The sequence below is a fragment of the Bos indicus x Bos taurus genome, chromosome 14, assembly GCF_003369695.1.
Source record: "Bos indicus x Bos taurus breed Angus x Brahman F1 hybrid chromosome 14, Bos_hybrid_MaternalHap_v2.0, whole genome shotgun sequence".
In the NCBI taxonomy this organism is placed as follows: Eukaryota; Metazoa; Chordata; class Mammalia; order Artiodactyla; family Bovidae; genus Bos; species Bos indicus x Bos taurus.
The window spans coordinates 4,509,078-4,528,738 of NC_040089.1; the positions used below are offsets into that span (position 1 = coordinate 4,509,078).

The following is a 19,661-nucleotide window of genomic DNA, read 5'->3' on the forward strand; positions in this document are numbered from 1 at the left end:
TGGGTACAGGCCATTTAGGCAAAGATAACTAGAGGTGGTTTTGGGGGCTCAGGGACTCCTGGTTAGGCTGAATGCCCAAGCTCAGCTTCCCCGAATTCTACTAAGAGAAGGTCACTTGACTTCTCATGGGCCATTGTCCTTTGGCACATTGATCTCAGAGAGCTTCATGGACAGAATGGTTATGATTGGAGGCTGGGTTTTGGACATGACTCAGGTCTCTCAGTCATTATTCCATCTGAATTCCATCAGACTCTCTTTCCTGCCCCTATGAGTTCAAATCTTTTCAAGGTTTGCACTCAACACTCAAGTTGAGATCACATGAGGTCGCCACAAGCCAAGTTCTGAGCATGAACAGGGCATGTTTGCCAGCACTTAGTCCTGTGTTCATTTTGTACAAGACATTGTTCCTATGGAACACTGTGTTTTCTTCTGTGTGGAAAGTCACTTATCTTTACTAGCTAATAATTTATTATTGTGTTGGGGTTAATCTTTATGGCAGCAAACAGTGTTATCATTAATCATTGCATCTGGATGAGTGACAATTAGAGTTAATTAGATACGTTCATAAAAGCTGTATCTCTGGAATGGATGTGTTAGCTCTAGGGAGTGTCTGTTTATGGTAGCCAAAGCATTGCGTATGGCCAGGAGGCCAGAGTTCATGGTCACACATGCACACAGTCCTGGGTGTGAGCAGTAGGCGTATGCAGTGCTGACACAGGCAGCACACAATTTCCTGTGCTATGGTAAGTGCAGAATGGCCTTTCTTCACACACTTTTATGTGCTTTTTCTTGCATAGTTACACAAAAGCAGTGATCTATGGAGTAAGAGTGGGCTTCCCCGCTGAGTGGGCACAGTGGTAAAGAATCTGCCTGCAGTACAGGAGCCACTGGAGACTCGGGTTCAACCTTTGGGTTGGGAAGATCCCCTGGAGGAGGACATGGCAACCCACTCCAGTATTCCTGCTTGCGGAATCCCAGGGACAGAGGAGCCTGGTGGGCTACAGTCCATGGGGTTGCAAAAGAATTAGAACGACTTAGCAACTTAGCATGTAGGCAAGGAGTGTAAACATAATCATTTTACCCCCAATTTGCAGATGAAAAACAAACTTAGGTTGGTTGGCCCAAGGTCACACAAATGCTAAAAGACAGAGCAAGATCTGCACCCATGTAACTTGGCTTCCAAAGCTGCTTTCTTATCCCCTCAGCTGTGGTACAGCTCAGAAAAGAGGTTCATAAGGGAAGAGAAGACACAAGAATTACTATTATAAGTGGAGTTGAAATCAGTTACCTTAAACTGTACAACCCACAACACAGGTTAGGCTGAGGGAGAAGACTGAAGAAGTGAGAAACCCTTGACTAAATCTGGACTTTGGACCCACTAACTAGTTAAGCCTTGGAAGTGACTTTCCTACACTGAGTCTCAATTTCTTCATTTGTAACTGGGGAAAATATGTCTTATTTCAGTTATTCCCACATTAAATAAGATAGTGTATGGCAGTGGTATGTGTCCTATATAGTGTCGCTACAGAGTAACCCTTCTGTAAATCCTGGCTAGGTTATTGTTTCTATTACAGTATAAAACAGTAGAAAGTCACCCACCTGGGAGGCTGGCGTTAACAGATGCAAGCTACTATATATAGGGTGGATAAACCACAAGGTCCTGCTGTATAGCACAGAGAACTATTTCAATAAGCTATGATAAACTGTAATGAAAAAAATGTAAAAAAACAATGTATACATATACACATTCTTTTTTATAGTTTTTACTTATATTGTACGTACATATTCTTTACACATATATGTATGTACTCTAACATTCTTTTAAAACGTTTTTATGTTCTTTATATATTATGCATATATACACACACATATTTTATATATATATATATACACACACACATAACTGAATCACTTTGCTAAGTAGCAGAAATTAACACATTGTAAGTCAGCTCTTCTTCAATTAAACAAAAAAACACCCTTGAAAGGAAGCCATCTCTTTAACCAGAATAAGTCAGGGCAATGGAAGAGCAAGTTTGTGTGTGTGTGTGTGTGTGCGTTTGTGTGTGTGTGTGTGTGTGTGTGTGCGCGCGCACGCACGCGCACGCATGCGCATGTGAGAGTGTGTATTTGGAGAGAGAGGCAGGTAATGAAGAAATGAGAGAAGTGAATGGTTCAAGAAACCAGTGACTGCCTTCTGGAGCATCTTGCAATTAAAGATGTATTGGGACCTCAGTGAAGTCATAGCCAGGCTCCATCTAGCGACAGCTGATCCTGCTCCTGAATTTCTCTCTTTGCTCCAAAGAGCCTTGCAGCAAGTTTAAAACTGGAGCCTACAGTGAATTTTTGTTCAGTAGACAAATGCATGCTCGGAGGTGGTTAGGAGGGTTGGTTTTGCCAGTCTCACTCCCCAGGGGCTGGTGACAAGAGGCTGAGTTGCTTGGGTTTTGTGTATAAAGCGGGGTGCATGATTATGCAAAACAAAGCTAAGAGAGGAAGTTATTCATAGCTCTCAGATTCAGCAAAATGTGAACTTTGAAATGCTTAGATTTTTTTTTCACAAATTTTAAAACCCTGGGAAGCTAAAGATAAATTTCATCCATATGTCTCTGCCTAAGTTATGCTTAACCAGGAACATGCTTCCGAAGAGGCTTTTGGGTAGGAGACTTCCATCCCTGCAGAATGAGGGCATTCTTGTAAAGAAACAGAATCTAGAGGTGGGGGTGGAGAAGAAACACATTTATTCATGAATGCTCTTCACATGGGGGGCATTTTTCCTGGAGCTGTGGATCCAGAATGGATTAAGCCTAGTCTGTCCCTTAATGATATCAGATTACAAGGGACACTAGGCAAGAAAGTGGCCAGAGGGGTTTAGCCACAGGCAGATGGAGTTTCTCAGTGAGTCCCCTGAGCCAAGTGGAGCTTCTGAATGCCAGCTCAGCGTGGCCAGATCCGGGGATTGTTTTTTCAGAAGCTGGAAACCTGCGATGGAAATGTGAAAACTGCCTGATTCCTAAGTGTTTTCTGCTTGTTCAAAACACAGTAAGAAATGTGATGAGGACTAAACAGAAGGTGTCCGCAGCTAACATTGTTGTTGTTCCGTCGCTAAGTCATGTCTGACTCTTGGCAAACCCATGGACTGCAGCACACCAGTCTCCTCCATCCTCCCCTATCTCCTGGAGTCTGCTCAAATTCATGTCCATTGAGAAGTTAATATTGGGTTGACTAGAAAGTTCGTTTGGGTTTTTATGTACCATGTTATGAACTTCTTGGCCAACCTGATATTTGTCTCATGGGCTTGTAACCCCAAAGTTATAAAGCTGAGACGATTTTATAGGAAGCATTGAATGCTAAGATAGAAAACAACAACAACATGGTCTTGCGGTTCATGGAGGAGAATGGTCCCATCCGGCCTGAGGGTGAGGAGGAGGTGACCCCTGTCCCAGGCATGTGGTACTCACCTGGGTTTCCTGAATGGGGGCATCAGTGAGATCTGGTTTTTAGCAAGTGACTCCTGGGGTCACCATCTTTTAGGTGTGCGTGAGAAGTTGGCAAGTAGAACAAATAGGTTCCCGTGCTAGTCAAAGAATACGGTGTTTTAAAAGCTGAGAATGGAAACAGTCACGGGTAGGATGTGAAATGCTGAAGTGTCTGAAAGCATAAAAGGCTACATGTAATGGATTGCAAGACAAAAGTGCAGGGTCCGCTTTCTTGTGAAGCTGAGTTGCCTTGGGAAGTGACTTTATTTCCTTCTCTGAACCTGAAGGATAGTGCCAGCCCCTCGAAGGCGCCACAAGTAATGCCACCTCCATCATTTTCCCGTCTCTAGCCAAGTGGGGTTTCCTCTGTGGAAATTCCCTGCTTTCACCTTTCCAAAGCAGGTGCCAGAGAACCCTTCACCTCTGCTTCTGAAGATTCCAGATCAAATCTCTTTGGGAAATAAGTTTCTCAACAGTCCTGCAAGCTAGAAAACTGACTTAACATTTATTTTCCTGTAAACTGACTTTTCCTGAAATCTGACTGCATAAATCCCTTCCATTTTCCATGTAATATGGATGCCCTGTGCCACCAGAATTCCATAGAACATGGAAATTCTGCTTTACACATAAATGATATTTATTTTGCAATGAGCTTATTATTATTATTATTATTATTTAACTTTGGGAAATTGACCACCTCAGTGTTTTCTCTCAACCAGATCTGACTCCTGCAATCCTTAAACGTTGTTTCTCTTCCAGGTGGAAGAAGCGGTAAGTGAAGTCGATTTCCAGCTCAAGGTGGATTTGCACTTTACGGACAGTGAACAACAGTGAGTGTCCTTGGAATCCTTCAAGCGTGATGGTACAATTCCCTCTGCTCAGCCCTTCTCCAGCTCTAGGGTATCTTGATAGCCATGAACCTCAGAACCTCACTTAGAAACCTGGTTCCTGATCAGCTGAAGAAACGTGGACAAGCAATATCTATGTGGTCATTTCAAGCTGCGTGCCTTTTAGGCAGCTTGCTCAGTGGCTGCAGACACCGACAACTCCTGACTTCCCAGCTTTATTCACTAGCACCTTCTTATCTCCAGCACTCACCCCCATACACTTGCAATGCAGTATTAATTAGGTCTTTAGATGATTGACCCTGCTGCTGCTGCTGCTGCTAAGTTGCTTCAGTCGTGTACAACTCTGTGTGACCCCATAGACAGCAGCCCAACCAGGCTTCCCTGTCCCTGGGATTCTCAAAGAACACTGGAGTGGGTTGCCATTTCCTTCTCCAATGCATGAAAGCGAAGAGTGAAAGTGAAGTCACTCAGTTGTGTCCGACTCTTAGTGACCCCATGAACTGCAGCTCACCAGGCTCCTCCATCCATGGGATTTTCCAGGCAAGAGTACTGGAGTGGGGTGCCATTGCCTTCTCCGATGATTGACCCTATAAGCCTACAAACCTCAAGGCCCCTTCTGCATCAGAGGAGATTCTGCCTGGATCCTCATCTTTACACTGAATTTTTGCTCTTATGTTTCAACTCTGAAAATCCACTGATGTATAACCTACTGATTCAGTAAGGAAGCAACCCTCCTTTTTCTCATAACTGCTTCCTTTAAGCTTGTTCTGTGGCCTCTTCCTTCTACCCTAGGGGTGAAACAGTCATGTCACAGCCTGTTCTTTCATGTCATAAATAGTTCTTTTTTCAGGTATGAAAAAGTCCATTCCCACTGGGGAATGATCCCAACGATTATTGGGATCGGCACTGCCTCTTGGCTCCACTGCACCCCAGCTCCGAGATTTCTCAGGGTGGGAAACTCCCACTATAGCAAAAGGGTTTGTGGAGCCTCTTTTACAGCTTCCTGTTTCCTTCCGCCCGGGTTGTGTGGGCCTCTCAGGGTCAGGCACAGAGACGAGGGAGGAGATTGCAGATGGCGCTGGGAGTCATGCTTCATGGGTTCAGTTGCAGGCAGGACGCTTCACAGGGTAGATGCTAGATCACTGCTTTATCTACTCTCGGGGTGTGCTTGTGACTCCTTGGAGCTAGGCCCTTTAGCTGGTTCCCCTCTCCTCCAACCCCTGCAGTTCTTTGAAATAATGATGCCTCTTATGGTTGGGTCGTTCACTCCTTGCCAGAAGCTCTTTTGGCAGATTCTTCTCTGGGGACTTCACATCTGGCTCTTGGATAATGACCACAGCACTTTCATCCTCATCTCACGCTGGTGGGGACTCCCACCCCGTTGCGGTTCACTCTTCTTTGGCCTTCCCAGCTACCCTCAGCTTCTTTCCTGAGGACCTTTGCAGGATACGTCAGGCACCAGGACCTGTGTTCCTTCTATTCTAGGGGACACAGGGCATGCCCCCTTGAAGACTCCCCTGATTAGGCTTAAGGTGAAGATGGAGGTGCTTCTTTTCCATTGGTTTTATTAGCACAATGTCAGCACAGTCTGACCACTTGATGCAAATTAATCCTCGCTTCTGAACCCCACAACCTCTTCAGCAAATGCTTCGCCTTCTCCAGTGGGGAATAGGAGATCAGGTGGCCAAGGGGCTGATGCCAGTGGAACGATTCCCAAACCCTTCAAATTTCAGAGTCCCTGTTAGAGCTTTGCTTCCTTTCTTAAGGACTGTCCCATCCCTGAGATGTGTCTGATTGTTAAGGGAGTTTTCATAACATGGGGTGTTGAATCAGAGGGACCATTTCTAAAATGTTAGAAACCTGACTATGTCTCTGCTTTGAGAATAGACACCTGCTGATGTGTATGTAGATGGTAATGCCTCATGGCTTGGCTGGCAGGAGGATCTGTCCATGGGCCTGCCACTGGATCTGTGCTCAGCATCACAGATTCCTCACGCTTGTCTTTATCTGCACCCCAAGCCCTTCTGGCCACCTGCTTCTCTCATCACTTCTGCTTACCTTTTGGAGGGGTTGTGGATGCTTGAGAAATCTTACCTTGCTCACCCCATCCCCAGGACTTATTGTTCTAGCACCATGTGGAACTCAGAAGCCCCATATGAAGCTGGCCTTCTTTCTAAGCTATAAACTCAGAAGTGAAGTCCTTGTCTGTATTGTTCTCATGTTCCCTCTCAACAATCTAGGATTTCTATCATTCACTCACTTTATTAATTTCATTAGGACTCCCTGATCTATATTCTTACGCCTCTTCCTTCAGAGGTGTTCATCCATTTCTCCCTGGCACACATTTCCACTGGATCACAGAACCTTGTCATTGATCCTAAACTCAGCCTAGAAGTCTTCCCCTACCCAGCCCTCCAGGGTGGGAAATGATCAGGTATGCGAGATACAATAAACGTGCCTTATTACCATCAGAATAGTAGTTAACAGAGAGGCTACGTGCGTGCTGGGGACTGGCCCAAAGCAAATGTAACTCAGCAATGGGCTCTGAGCTCATTGACCATGAGACACTGGGTACATTCCGGCAGTTTTCTAAATCTCAGTAGTCTCGTTTATAAGACAGGCTTCATTACCGGTTCTGTACCTCACAGGTCTGTTATGAGGATTAAGAGAGGGAATATCCAAGCCGGGCCAAGCGCGTGGCCCAGGGATCAGTGCCGTCTTCCTCTCTGTGGCTTCCTAGATGTGTGTGGCGCAAGTTTCCATGGGTCACTTCCTCCCTATAGCACAAAGTACTTAATAACCATCAGAGCGGAGTGTTTCCTTGGAGTATAAGATTAGCTAAGAGGAACAGGAAGCCAGAGGCCGGGCAGGACTTGAAAATGCCATATTTTTTAATTTTCATAAATTGGGTTTAGGAATGACAAAGCATCTCTATTACATCCTGGGGGTAGACTTCAGGCTTTGAAACATGACCCAGGCAGTCAGCTTCTTTTGGATCCATTTAGGCCTGAGCAGGATCAAAACAGAGGAGCATGCCAGGTGATGTCAGGGGCGCAAGGGCTCTGAATGTCCACCCTGTCCAGTGGTTCTCAGTGTAGATGGGATGATTGTGTCCCCCAGGGGAATTTGGCCAAATCTGGAGACATTTTCTCATTATTAAATTTTTTTTTTCACATTTTAATTTTTTGGCTGTGCCATACAGCGTGGATGCAAGACCTTAGTTCCCTGAGCAGGGATCGAACCCAAACCCATGCCCCTGCATTGGGAGCTCAGAGTCTTAACCACTGGACAGCCAGGAGGGCCCTCTGGGGACATTTTTGATTGTCACTCTGGGCAGGGGGTGGGTGCTCCTGGCTTCTAGTGGGTGGGATCCAGGGATAGTCCTAAACATCCCATGATGCATAGATTGCACCCCACTCGCCAGCAGAGCATTGTTCAGCTCCCAAGGGTCTGTATCACTGAGGCTGGGAAACCTGCTCTAGCCTGACCTTGCATTTGAAACTGCTGCTCTACCAAGAGCCATGACTCTGTGCTTGCACAGGGATGGGGGCCTCACTTCTCCCCGAAAGATCCCACCCTGTCCTGGGCAGTCCTGCCTATCAGGACATTCCTCTTTACTTCAAGGGACAGGTCACCCCTGTGTGCCTTCCCTTAGTTGCTCTCAGGCTCAGTCCTTGAGGCTACACATGAAAGACCTCAGCTGGACACACACGGCTCTTCACGCCATCTCTTCCCCTCCAGTCAAACACCAGGGCCCTTTCTCTGTTTTGTGTTTGTTTGATTTTCTTCTCAATGCCATCCAGTTCATCTCTGTTTTCTCCCACCTTGTTGTTTTGTTGTTCTTTCGCTCAGTTGTGTCTGACTCTTTGCAGCCCCATCGGCTGCAGCACACCAAGCTTCCCTGTCCTTCCCCTCTCCTGAAGTTTGCTCAGACTCCTGTCCATTAAGTCAGTGATGCCATCCAACCATCTCACCCTCTGTCACCCGCCTTCTCCTCTTGCCCTCAATCTTTCCCAGCCTTAGGGTGGGAAAGATTGAAGGCAGTTCAGTCCTTTCCTATATTGAGACCCCCCCCCCCCCCCCCCCCCGCCAAATAACTGAATTCTGTCTCCATCAGTTACAAAACACGAGAGAGGAGGTATGGGGAATCCTGGATGAAACTGATCAGACTCGATTGCTCTTCGGAGGTCATTTATTCATTCAGTCACATATCCCTTTTGATAAACAAATATCTGACTGATTTCTGATGTGTGCCCAATTCTGTGTTTGGTGTTAGGGATTCAACAGTGAATTAGTCACAGTTCTTGCCTTTAAGAGGTAGGACTCTTGCAGAAAACACAGTGGTAGCAAGGAAGTGCTGTGCTGGGGGCCCATGGGGGAAACACAAGAGCACGCTGGGACATGGGAGTCCAGGAGGGCTTCACTGTTGAGCCTGGAAAAGCATCTGGGCATCTTTTCATCACTGCAAGGTGAGCTCGGCATCCGTGATAGCAGAGTGTGAGCCCAGCTCTGCCGCATAGCAGCTGTGTGAGGTCCCGGGGGTTGCTTTCCATCTCTGAGCCTCGTTTGCTTCATTTTTCCATCATGGCAAAAAAGTTTTTACCTGGCAGAGTTATTTGCAGGGAGGGATTGGATAAGCCAATGGGTGCACAGTGTTTGTGTGTGGGCAAGGTTGCCATGGGACTCTCCTGGAGGCAGGGATGCGCCACCACCACTCACGTAAATCACTCCCCTCCCTTGCAGGCTGAGGGACATGGCCGGGGTCCCCGTGATCAGCAGCCGTATGCTGGGCCTGCACTTCCACCCCCGGAGAGGCCTGCATCACCAGGTGCCCGTCATGTTCGACTATTTCCACCTGTCGGTGATCTCGGTGACCATCCACGCCGCCCTGGTGGCCCTGCAGCAGCCGCTGATCAGGTATGAGGTTACATGTCCTGTGGTTCTGGGGGCAGGGTGACCGCTTTGGTTTCCTTGTTATGCTTGAGTCTCCCGTGTGGCTGAGATGCTGAGAGCTGCCCAGGGGACATCAGTGCAGACCAGAGAAGCTCCCCCAGGCTGCAAATTTCAGCTCTGAGCCTCCCTGAGGGGCAGAGGAGAGGTGGACAGGGGCCTGGGGGAGGACATGGATGGGGAACCTAGGAGCTGAATGGTTTCAACTTGCTGTCTTCAGCTGACCTGGCTTCTTTCTAACTGTGCCTTATTTGAAAAGCCACCTAACATCTCTGAGATACACGGTCTCCATCTCTAAGCCAGGACACTCGTGGGGGCTGTCCACATAGGTTTTAGTGAGTCTCACATGAGGACAGTGCCCAGCATGCAGTTTTCTGCCCCCTCCTCCGGTGGCTGTTTGTTTAAGGGTAGGACCACCTGAGTGGTCCCATGCTTTCTCTTCAGGGAATTGTCCCAGCATCTCCATGGCCTCAAGGTGCATTGAGGTTCTATGAATGCCACAACAGAGGGCCCAAACTGGCAACAACAAGCATGTCCTATCATACCCGGGCATCTTCATCCAAATGCCTGGCAGGACCAGAGGTGCCATCAGCTCGCTTCAAACCTCCTCCATGCGTGAGGGTGTGGGTTACACATGTGAGCAGAGAGATATTTGGGGATGAAATCTTGTATTATGCAGTTTCTGGAAGGGAACTTTCCTGATGTCCCTTTTCAGGACACTTCTCAGTGCTGGGGGTTGAAATGCAGGTTGGGGAGACTCCAGTCCCCACTCATGGCTGCGTAGGGGTCAGTGTCCTGATCCCCTGCTGGGGTCAGCATGTAGGAAATGAGATCTTGGTGGGGTGATGTGACCATGCTGTACTTCCCTGGTCACCATGCCCATCTGCTTGCTGAGCTCCGTCCTGGGCTCTGCCTGCTAATGGGGCTATTTCAGCTCCTCTGCATAGAAAGTTTAACCTCCTAACAGAAATAATTCTTTGCAAGTTTGTCTGTAGCCACCTTGCCAGAGAGCATCGCAGATAGAAATTCACCAGCAGAGTTGAGGCTTCTCCAGGGATGGGGGTAAAAATAGACCTGCCTTCTGTTCTCTGGGCTCTGCAGGAAGGATTCCTATGAGTTCACTCACAGTGGTTGGGAACCCTTTAAGGTTATGGGAAATACCTGTCAAGTAGGGCAAGCTCCAGTTTTTCCAGAAAAGCAGTTTTAGCATCAGTTGTTAAGTCCAGCGAGGAAGAAGCAGGTGTGGAATGAAAATTTTACCTTAAAAGATCCTTCCCTGAAACAGACTCAGGTCTGTTTAACCCTCAGTGTTTAAACCTCAACTGGGTACACCTGAGGGACTCGGCAGCTCAAGGTCACACTGAAGTCAACGATGAGTTATTCTAGTGACTAATTTGCAGTTGGTCCTCTGAATGTGCCATGAGCATCATGGCTCATACACAAATTCTCCATTTCTACTGCAGTGTTCCATTTATCCACATTCTAGCTAAACTGTAGAGTTGCTTCAAATCTCGGTTCTAAACAATTCCAAGACATGATTCTATTAGAGTGGATTGTATTTGTGGTATTATTAACAATAGCTATATAAATAGAATAATGGTTATGTTAGATTTTATGATTTTGTGGTATTATTGACAAGAACTTCTAGCATTTATTGCATCGTTGTTCTTTGCCAGACATTGTACTTGCACTTGGCTAAACTCATGGAATCCTCAGACAACGCCACTGTTAAGGTGCTGGTATCAACCTTTTTGACTTATGAGGATACAGGGAGGTTTAAAACTTTCCCCATGGAGCTGGAAAATGCTGCTGCTGGAATTTAAACCCTGGTAGGCCTCAGTGGGTAAAGAATCCACCTGCAGTTGCAGGAGATGCAGGAGACAGGGTTCAGTCCTTGGGTCAGGAAGGTCCCCTGGAGGAGGGAATAACAACCCACTCTAGTATTCTTGCCTGGAGGGTTCCATGAACAGAAGAGCCTGGTGGGCCATGGTCCATGAGATCACAAGAGTTGGACATGACTTAGCAACTAAACCACCACCAACTCCCATGGGCTTTTCTGATCTCCCTTGATCCTAAGATGGATGGTTACCATCTCTCTGTGCTCGTTAATCTTGTGATGACTTGCAGAGCTGAGCAGGGTCTGTATTTTTGTCTGTGGAACAGGTACAGAGTTTCTAACTAGTGTTGACACAGTGAAAATCTTTGACATCCATGATCCTATGAAACTTCTGTGTGGTCATGTCGTGGAGGTGGATACTGTTTTCCCTTCTCCCACAGAAGAACAGAGGTTCAGGAGGGGCCTGGGGGTTGGAGGACTTCACTCTGGGTTGCACCAATGACAGGAGCAGTTGTAGGACTCATACCACATCAGATGGAGCCTCCCCTTGTCTTTCTGCTTAAGATCCCATGCTGCCTTCCCCTGTGGTTAGGTCACCTCTGCCTCCATGCATCTCATCAAGCAGGTTGTGGGCATTTATAGACAAAGTGGAATGTGTGACATCCTTGGCCCCAAAGCTCATGTGCCAGTTACACCCACTTGTCCTGGTGGCATCCATAAATGTCCCACCCAAGCATCCCTCGGGGGTGAGCTGTATGTGCGTGCTCAGTCGCTTCAGTTGTGTCCGACTTCGTGCCATTCCGTGAACTGTAACCCTCCAGGCTCGTCTGTCCGTGGGGTTCTCCAGGCAAGAATATTGGAGTTGGATTGCCATGCCCTCCTCCAGGGGATTTTCCTGACCCAGGGATTGAACCCACATCTCTTGTGTCTCCTGCATTGACGGGCTGGTTCTTTACCTCTAGGACCACCTACTATCTCTTCTAAATGGCTTATCTCAGGCTCCCCAGCAACAGCGTCAAGGAGGCGGAATTAATGGCACCATCTTTTCCTTTACATCCTTCGACAAAAGTTAGACACATTTTCAATTCTTTCAATTCACTTCTTTACAGTTTTACTCGCCCAGGAAGAGGCTCCTGGCTTGGGAAAGGCGGCCCAGACACAGGACCAGAGCAGTCTAGCCTTTCCCTGGAAAACCTGGTCTTCGGAGCTGGATACTGCAAGCCGACCTCCTCAGAGGTAACGTCTGCGTGGGGCAGTGGCCCCAAGACTGCAGACCTCACTTGGCAGGCTGTGTCTGTTCTGTGAGACTTCTGTTCATTTCAGATGCTGCGTATAGAGTTTCTCTGCTCCCTCCATCCTTATCTCTTGTTGACCCATCCGTTCCTTCTTTGGTTGGCTGCTACATTTATCAATCACATTCCTAATGCCAGCCCCCAGGGTAGTGGCAGAGAGGAGGGTCTTCACATGGTACCCCTGTCATATGGCCCCTTGAAAAATATGGTTCCATGGAGGTCATGGGACATGTTGTAAGAGGCTTTCCCTCCTGGACCATGTGGAACCTCAAAAGCCCTTTGACCATAAGCTCATTTCAAAACCTGGCTCCATCCTTCATTTGCTCACTTCTCTGAGCCTCAGTTTTCCCACCTGTAGAGTGGGGTTGCTGATACTCAATAACCTCGCAGGTGAGTATGCGTGTTCGTTGCTGTAATAGGTAAAAAGTTCCATCCCTGCTCCAGACCCCCCAAGGCTTGACCGAAGGCTTTATCGTGACCATATCATAGCCCAGCCTCACCCTCTGTCCCATGCTGCTTCTCACTCCTGCACATGCTCTGCCTCTGAGACCTCCCCAGTAGACGCACCTGAAAATCTCTGACTTAGACTCTCTTTTCCAGGCAACATGGTTTGGAACATCAGGGCATATCAGGGGTTGTAGATCAATTCAATGCATCTTTGACGACACTTCTATCCCCAGACATGAGCCTTTGCTGGGACCACAGGAGCACAGGGTATGATGGTGATCGGGTGTCTGCTCTGAAGGAACTCCTGGGTGCCTGTCTGCACATCCTCGAATGCCCCTCTGAGAAGTGCTGTCTGATCTCCTAGCAAGAAATTCTCCCTCCCAAATGCTTTCTCTACAGTCAACTCTAGGCATCTCGGTCTTTCCTCCACTGGGCTCCAGACAGCTGGGGACAGAGCCCAGTGCCTTCAACTCCACATCCTTAGGGCCCAGCACCATGCCTGGCACATGTGGTTAACCCTCAGGAGGTGTGTGTTGGATGGATGACTGATCCAAGTACCTGGTCATGTTCATATAGAACTCTGAGCAGTGAGAGAGCTGAGTCACAGAGGGGTTCCTTGCCTTATACGACGGCAGACAGAGAGCAGGGGGAGAGCGAGGCATCTCCTTGGACACCTGGATGCTAAGAGGGAACCGTTCAGAAGCCCTGGACCTGGTGTGGCTTGGGATGAGGAGCAGTGTAGATCATCTCCGCCTGTCTGATTCTGTTACATCTGGAGAGGCCGAGCATCACTGCAGTGATGAGGCAGAGAGAAGGCTATGCTTTCAAATATCTGCTCTGCTCAATACTTTGTGATGTGGCGGACTCTATTCACCCTGTAAAAATTTAGGCTCCTTCAGTCTAAAATGGGACAATACCTATATCTTAGAAAGGATTTTAGTACAGAAATAGGCTCACAGCGGGCGCAAGATACAGTATCTTTTTTCTCCCCCTCCATTCTTTTCTTGGCTATTTTTGGGGATGTGTGTCAAAGAAGACATCTCTGTCTTTCACAAGAGTCAGATAAAATAGCTTATTGGTGGGTGCTCAGTGGTGAACTTGCTCACAGCTCAATGGGCTATTTTCAGGACCAGTTCCATTTGGGTCCCATCTGATTATGTGGGCTCAGAGCCCCGTGCCCATCCTGTGCCTTCCCCCCCCGCCCCCCGCAAGGCAAGGGCTGCCAAGCAAGGAATAAAATCCACTCCCCCGCCTCCCTCACGGGCTGTGCCTTCAAGTCCCCGAGAAGCCCAGTGCATTAGCAAATAACATCACAATCTGTGGAGATTGCAGCATCAGCTGGAGCGATTAGGGAACAGGTGTTCCCTTCAAAATAAGCCTTTGTGTGCAGAGACATGTGCAGGAACTAGAGATTCACAGCAAAGTAAGGTCATTGGCATGAAAAATCCTCGGGGGGTGAGAGTTGCCATGACGTGACACGCCTCCTTCCCCAGGAGCCCAGGCGTCTCTGGTCCTGCAGCCTTGCTCTTTCCTGCAGCATCTTAAGCAAAGAGGGCTTCCAATTTAGGGCTGAAGCTGCAGCTTGCATCCCCTTCCCCTCCCACCTCCAGAAACGCCAGCAGCTTTGCCCCAGGGGAACTGTTTTCCCTCTCCCACTCATGGCTTATCTGTCAAAGAGGATACTAATGCCTGCCTCGCAGGGTTGCTGAGAAGATTAAATGAAATAAGCATATAAAATCCTGCAGCGGAGAGCTTGGCACAAAAGTGCTCAATAAAATCCTCTGCTGGTCTTATTTTTCTTTGCGTTTGTCCACATAATTAAATTGAATGTTACCCCAAGAGCCTTGTGTTGTCATGTGGGAGGGACGTGGAGGGTCTTAGATGTTCCCTGTTCTTGGCTTCTGCTCCACCCCGCTGTGTGACCCTGAGCCAGATAATTGCCCTCTCTGGGCCTCGGTTTCTCAATATCTAGAAAGAGGATTGGGTGAGATCACTCTGGAGGCCTCCTTGAGTCCTCGCTGTGGTCTCTTATATTGTGATATCCTGACACTTCCTGGTACAACTAGGGACACTTGACTTGTGCTTGGTGTATTCAGATTCTCCACAGAAACAGAATCAATGGGATAGTAAGATCACATGTGTACATACACACACACACATATACACATGTATAAAGAGACAGAGAGATAGACAGACTTATCTTAAGGAATTGTCTCATGTGAATATGGAGGCCAGCAAGTCCAAAATCTGCAGATCAGGCTAGTAGGCTGGAGACCCAGGGGACAGTTACAATTTGAGTCCAAAGGCCATCTGCTGACTGAACGACCGGCTTCTTTCTCCTTTAGAGTGGGGAGGACAGGTAATGTGTGTGTCAGTCTTTTTTTTTTTTAATATCTTCAACTGATTGAACGAGGCCCACCCATGCTGTGTGAATAACCTTTACCCATGATTCAAATCATGATTTAAATGTGAATCTCCTCTGAAACACACTTGCACAGAAATGTCTAGAATAACACTTGACTGCCTATCTGGGTACCATGGATGGGCCCTATGGACACGTAAAATTGACCGTCAGTGCTCAGGGTCTGACAGACTCTACTTGAAGGTCAGGAATCCAGTGACTCACAGTTGGGAGAAAGCCTTTTTTCCTCAGGAGCTGGGGCACACTCACTTTCTTCTCGCTGAAAGAAGTGGGGTCACTCCACTGCCCGGGGCAGGAAGAGCCACGTTGTGGAGAGACACAGACGTTAGGACTCCCCTCGTTCTCAGAGCCCCGCCTCCTTGGGCGGCGGAATCTGGGAGTCTGTTCACTTATCTGCTAGTCCTCCTCTCTGCTGGCCTCTGTGTGCCGCAGGGACAAAAACAAACAAAACTCAGTCTTTACCCTCAGTGGGTCATGGGATCTAGTGTGTGAGGCAAAGGAGTAATTAAAATGTTTAAATTCCATGTTTGTGTGAAAAGTGTCAGTCAGTTCAGTTGCTCAGTCATGTCTGATTCTGAGACCCCATGGACTGCAGCATGCCAGGCCTTCCTGTCCATCACCAACTCCCAGATGGACCCAAACTCATGTCCACTGAGTCAGTGATGCCATCCAACCATCTCATTCTCTGTCATCCCCTTCTCCTCCTGCCCTTAATCTTTCCCAGCATCAGGGTCTTTGCAGATGAGTCAGTTCTCTGCATCAGGTGGCCAAAATATTGGAGTTTCAGCTTCAGCATCAGTCCTTCCAATGAATATTCAGCACTGATCTCCCTTAGGATGGACTGGTTGGATCTCCTTGCAGTCCAAGGGACTCTCAAGAGTCTTCTCCAACACCACAATTCAAAAGCATCAATTCTTCAGCACTCAGCTTTCTTTATAGTCCAACTATCACATCCATACATGACTACTGGAAAAACCATAGCCTGGACTAGACGGACCTTTGTTGGCAAAGTAATGTCTCTGCTTTTTAGTATGTTGTCTACGTTGGTCATAACCTTTCTTCCAAGGAGCACTTTTTCCCACTTTTCCAAGTGAAAAGTGTGATACTCATCATTTGAAATCATTTTTTTTTTTAATTCTGCTTTTATTTGTTGTCCTCAATGTGCAGCATGTGGGATCTTACTTCCCAGACCAGGGATCGAACCCACACCCCCTGCAGTGGAAGCACAGTCTTAACCACTGGACGACCAGGAAAGTCCCTGAAATCACATTTCTGAATGCCTGCTTTACACCAAGATACTCTATTAAACCACTGATGCATGTGGATTCCATCCATTTCCACAAAACAGTTTCCTATTTCCTTTGACAACTGAAGAAACTTAGAGGTTAAGCCGTATCTGTAAAGTCACACAGCTGGGCAGGGGCCAAGCTGGCATTTTAATTCAGCCTGATGCCAACTCCCCACCTGTCTTCAGCTGCTGAAAAACTGAAAGTATTATTTGCTCAGTTATGTCTCTTTGTGACCCTGTGAACTGTAGCCTGCCAGACCCCTCTGTCCATGGAATTCTCCAGGCAAGAATATTGCAATGGATTGCCATGCCCTTCTCCAGGGGATCTTCCTGACCCAGGGATTGAACCTGGGCCTCCTGCATTGCAGGCAGATTCTTTACCAACTGAGCCACCAGGGAAGCCCCTCGGTTAATCAGCACTGGGTTGATGGTAACCAGAGAAAGGGCTTGGGCTCGTCTGCTCTGCCCAGGCAGGTGAATGTTTGCTTGGCTCCTGTGGGTGCGCCTTGCACAGGGCACATGCTCAGGAAGGCTTTGTTGAGTGAATGAGTGGCTGAGATCCTAGAATCTGAGAACATCAAGATGAAAGAGATCAAAAGCCCGAGTCGGGAGATGGTTAGGCCTCTAACTTTCCCACAGATCTATTTCGTGCTGGTGCTCTGAGCCTCGCCAGTCCTGTGCTCACCGGCGGCGATCACAGAAGACATGCTGCCCGAGCAGAGGACTGTGCCTCAGAGGAACACGCCAGCCGCCAACGTGAAGGCCTTCCTTCCTCCACTTCCCTTAGAAGGTGCTTCCCCAGATGGAGGGACGTGTGTCCTTGAGAGGAAATGCTGGCTCCCTTTTGTTTGGATCACTGAGAAGTGAAGAGCAGCATCTTCCTCGAAGGGCGTGGCGCTCACCCGGCGCGTGCACACATGTGCGTGGCTTTGCAAGTCCTTCTGTGCTGAGCTCTGTGGCCTGACAGCCCCGCCCTCACTGATGGGAGGCGTGTGCCTGTCGGGGGTGGGCACGTGGAGGGAAACTGAGGCACAGGCCTGACTTCCATGTGGAAATCTCCCCTCTCCCAGATGCACTGTGCTCTTCTTTATTTTTTTCCTTTTTGCTCCATTTCTGTTGGGTTCTTTCCTCTGTACCCTTTGCTCTAAATACACCCTTGCTCCTTGTGAGCATCTTCAGGTCCCTCTTGTGGGGATCCGGAGTTATGAGGGTAAGACATGGACGCTTGTTATTACTGTTAACACCTCATCAGGATGCCGTAAGGAGAGACACTGCTGTTGGTTTGTTCACTAGTCAGGTGATCATCAGGCGCCTCCCGTGCCTCAGGCTCTGCACAAGGATGGTGACGTAGGGTGAACAAACACGGCAGCCTCGGCTCCCAGCTCGTGGGGTGCAGTCCCTTCTGTTGACCTTGGGGTCCATCCGAGCTGCTGGCACATCACAGGTGCTCAGTTAATGTTGGAGGCACAGGCGAGTTGAAATGAGACTTCACTGGATTATTATTTTTTTAATGTTTATTTACGTATTCATTTGGCTGCATTGGGTCTTAGCTGGTATCTTTGTTGTCTCATGCAGGATCTTTCATGGAGGTGCTTGGACTTTCTAGTTGTCGTATGTGGACTTAGCTGTTCCATGGCAGGTGGGATTTAGTTCCCCAACCAGGGATTGAAGCCTCGTCACCCACATTGCAGGGCAGAGTCTTAACCACTGGACCACCAGGGGAGTCCCCCTCATTGGCTCCTTGGCTCTCTCTAGCTGCTGCAAGTGGGGGCCGCTCTTCCACGTGTGGCATGCAGGCTTCTCACCACAGTGGCTTCTCTCGCTGTGGAGCACAGGCTCTAGGGCGCGTGGGCTTCAGTAGTTGCGGCACAGGGGCTCATTAGTTGTGGCTCATGGGCCCTAGAGTGTGCAGGCCTCAGTAATTGTGGCGAATGGGCTCCGTGGTTATGGCCTGTGGGCTCTGGAGGGCTCAGCAGTTGTAGCGCATGAGCCAAGCTACCCCACAAGGCATATGGGATCTTCCTGGACCAGGGATCAAACCCATGCCCCCTGCATTGGCAGGCAGATTCTCATCCACCGTGCCACCAGGGAAGTCTACCTTCTACTATTTTGAGAATTAAGTTGGCAAACGCTGTTGTGTTCTCCCTCTCCCTCTCTGCCAAACAGTTTCAGCAGTCTCATTTAAATGATTATCTAATTTCCTTAAAATCCTGGGGACTAAATAGTAGGTTGCTAAATGGTGCCTGGGCTATGATGGGCTTTCCGTTACATCAGTCTGCTTATGGATGCAATATAATTGTACAGGTTATTTCTAAAAGAGGATATAAATCAGTGGAAATGGGCTTTTCGTGCAGAAGTCTACAGTATTGATTATTTATGCACCACCCTTTTCATTAGAGAAGAGCTGCTTTATTCCACACTGCCTGCTTTCAGATGCCTTGCTCCTCTCCAGAGAGTCAAGGCATGATGGGAGGTGTCAGCTAGGAAAGGAGAGGATGGTACCCTCCTTCCCAGACTGCCTTGCGTTTCCTCACTGCGTCATCAGGGTCCAGTGCAGCAGACGCTCAGTAAACACATACCGAGGGACTTCCCTGGCAGTCCAGTGGTTAAGAATCTGCCTTGCAGTGCAGGGGATTCGGGTTTGATCTTGGGTCGGTGACCTAGGATCCCACAACCCACAGAGCACCTGAGCCCGCGTGCTATAACTTCTGAGCCCGCTAGCCACAGCTGGAGTCCAGGTTCTGCAACTGAGAGCCAATGCAGCCAAATAAATATTAAAAGATAATAAACACATACCGAGTGAATTGCAGGATGTGGATGCAGCAGGACATGCAGGCAATATCACCAGATTTGGAGGAAGAAAACCCGGTAGGCCAGGTTCTTCCACGGGTGAACTGTGAGAGTGTGGGCAAGTCAGTTCACCTCTCTGAGCCTGTTTCTTCTTGTCTTTTGTTGTTATTCAGTGGCTAAGTCATGTTCAACCCTTTGTGACCGTGTGAACTGCAGCACACCAGGCTTCCTTGTCTTTCACTGGCTCCTGAAGTTTGCTCAAACTCATGCTCATTGAGTTGGTGATGCCATCCAACCATCTCATCCTCTGT

The 19,661-nt window shown here is 48.2% G+C and overlaps 1 protein-coding gene across 3 annotated transcripts in view; it reads left to right on the forward strand.

Moving 5' to 3' along the window:
- The window catches only part of FAM135B (family with sequence similarity 135 member B), a 256,371-nt gene that overhangs the window by 170,474 nt on the left and 66,236 nt on the right, over window positions 1-19,661 (forward strand). For all 3 annotated transcript variants that reach the window (XM_027560771.1, XM_027560773.1, XM_027560772.1), the window contains exons 5-7: window positions 4,236-4,306; window positions 9,068-9,241; window positions 12,221-12,347. In XM_027560771.1, coding sequence (XP_027416572.1) covers window positions 4,236-4,306; window positions 9,068-9,241; window positions 12,221-12,347 — 372 coding nt within the window. The remainder of the gene's footprint in view (window positions 1-4,235; window positions 4,307-9,067; window positions 9,242-12,220; window positions 12,348-19,661) is intronic.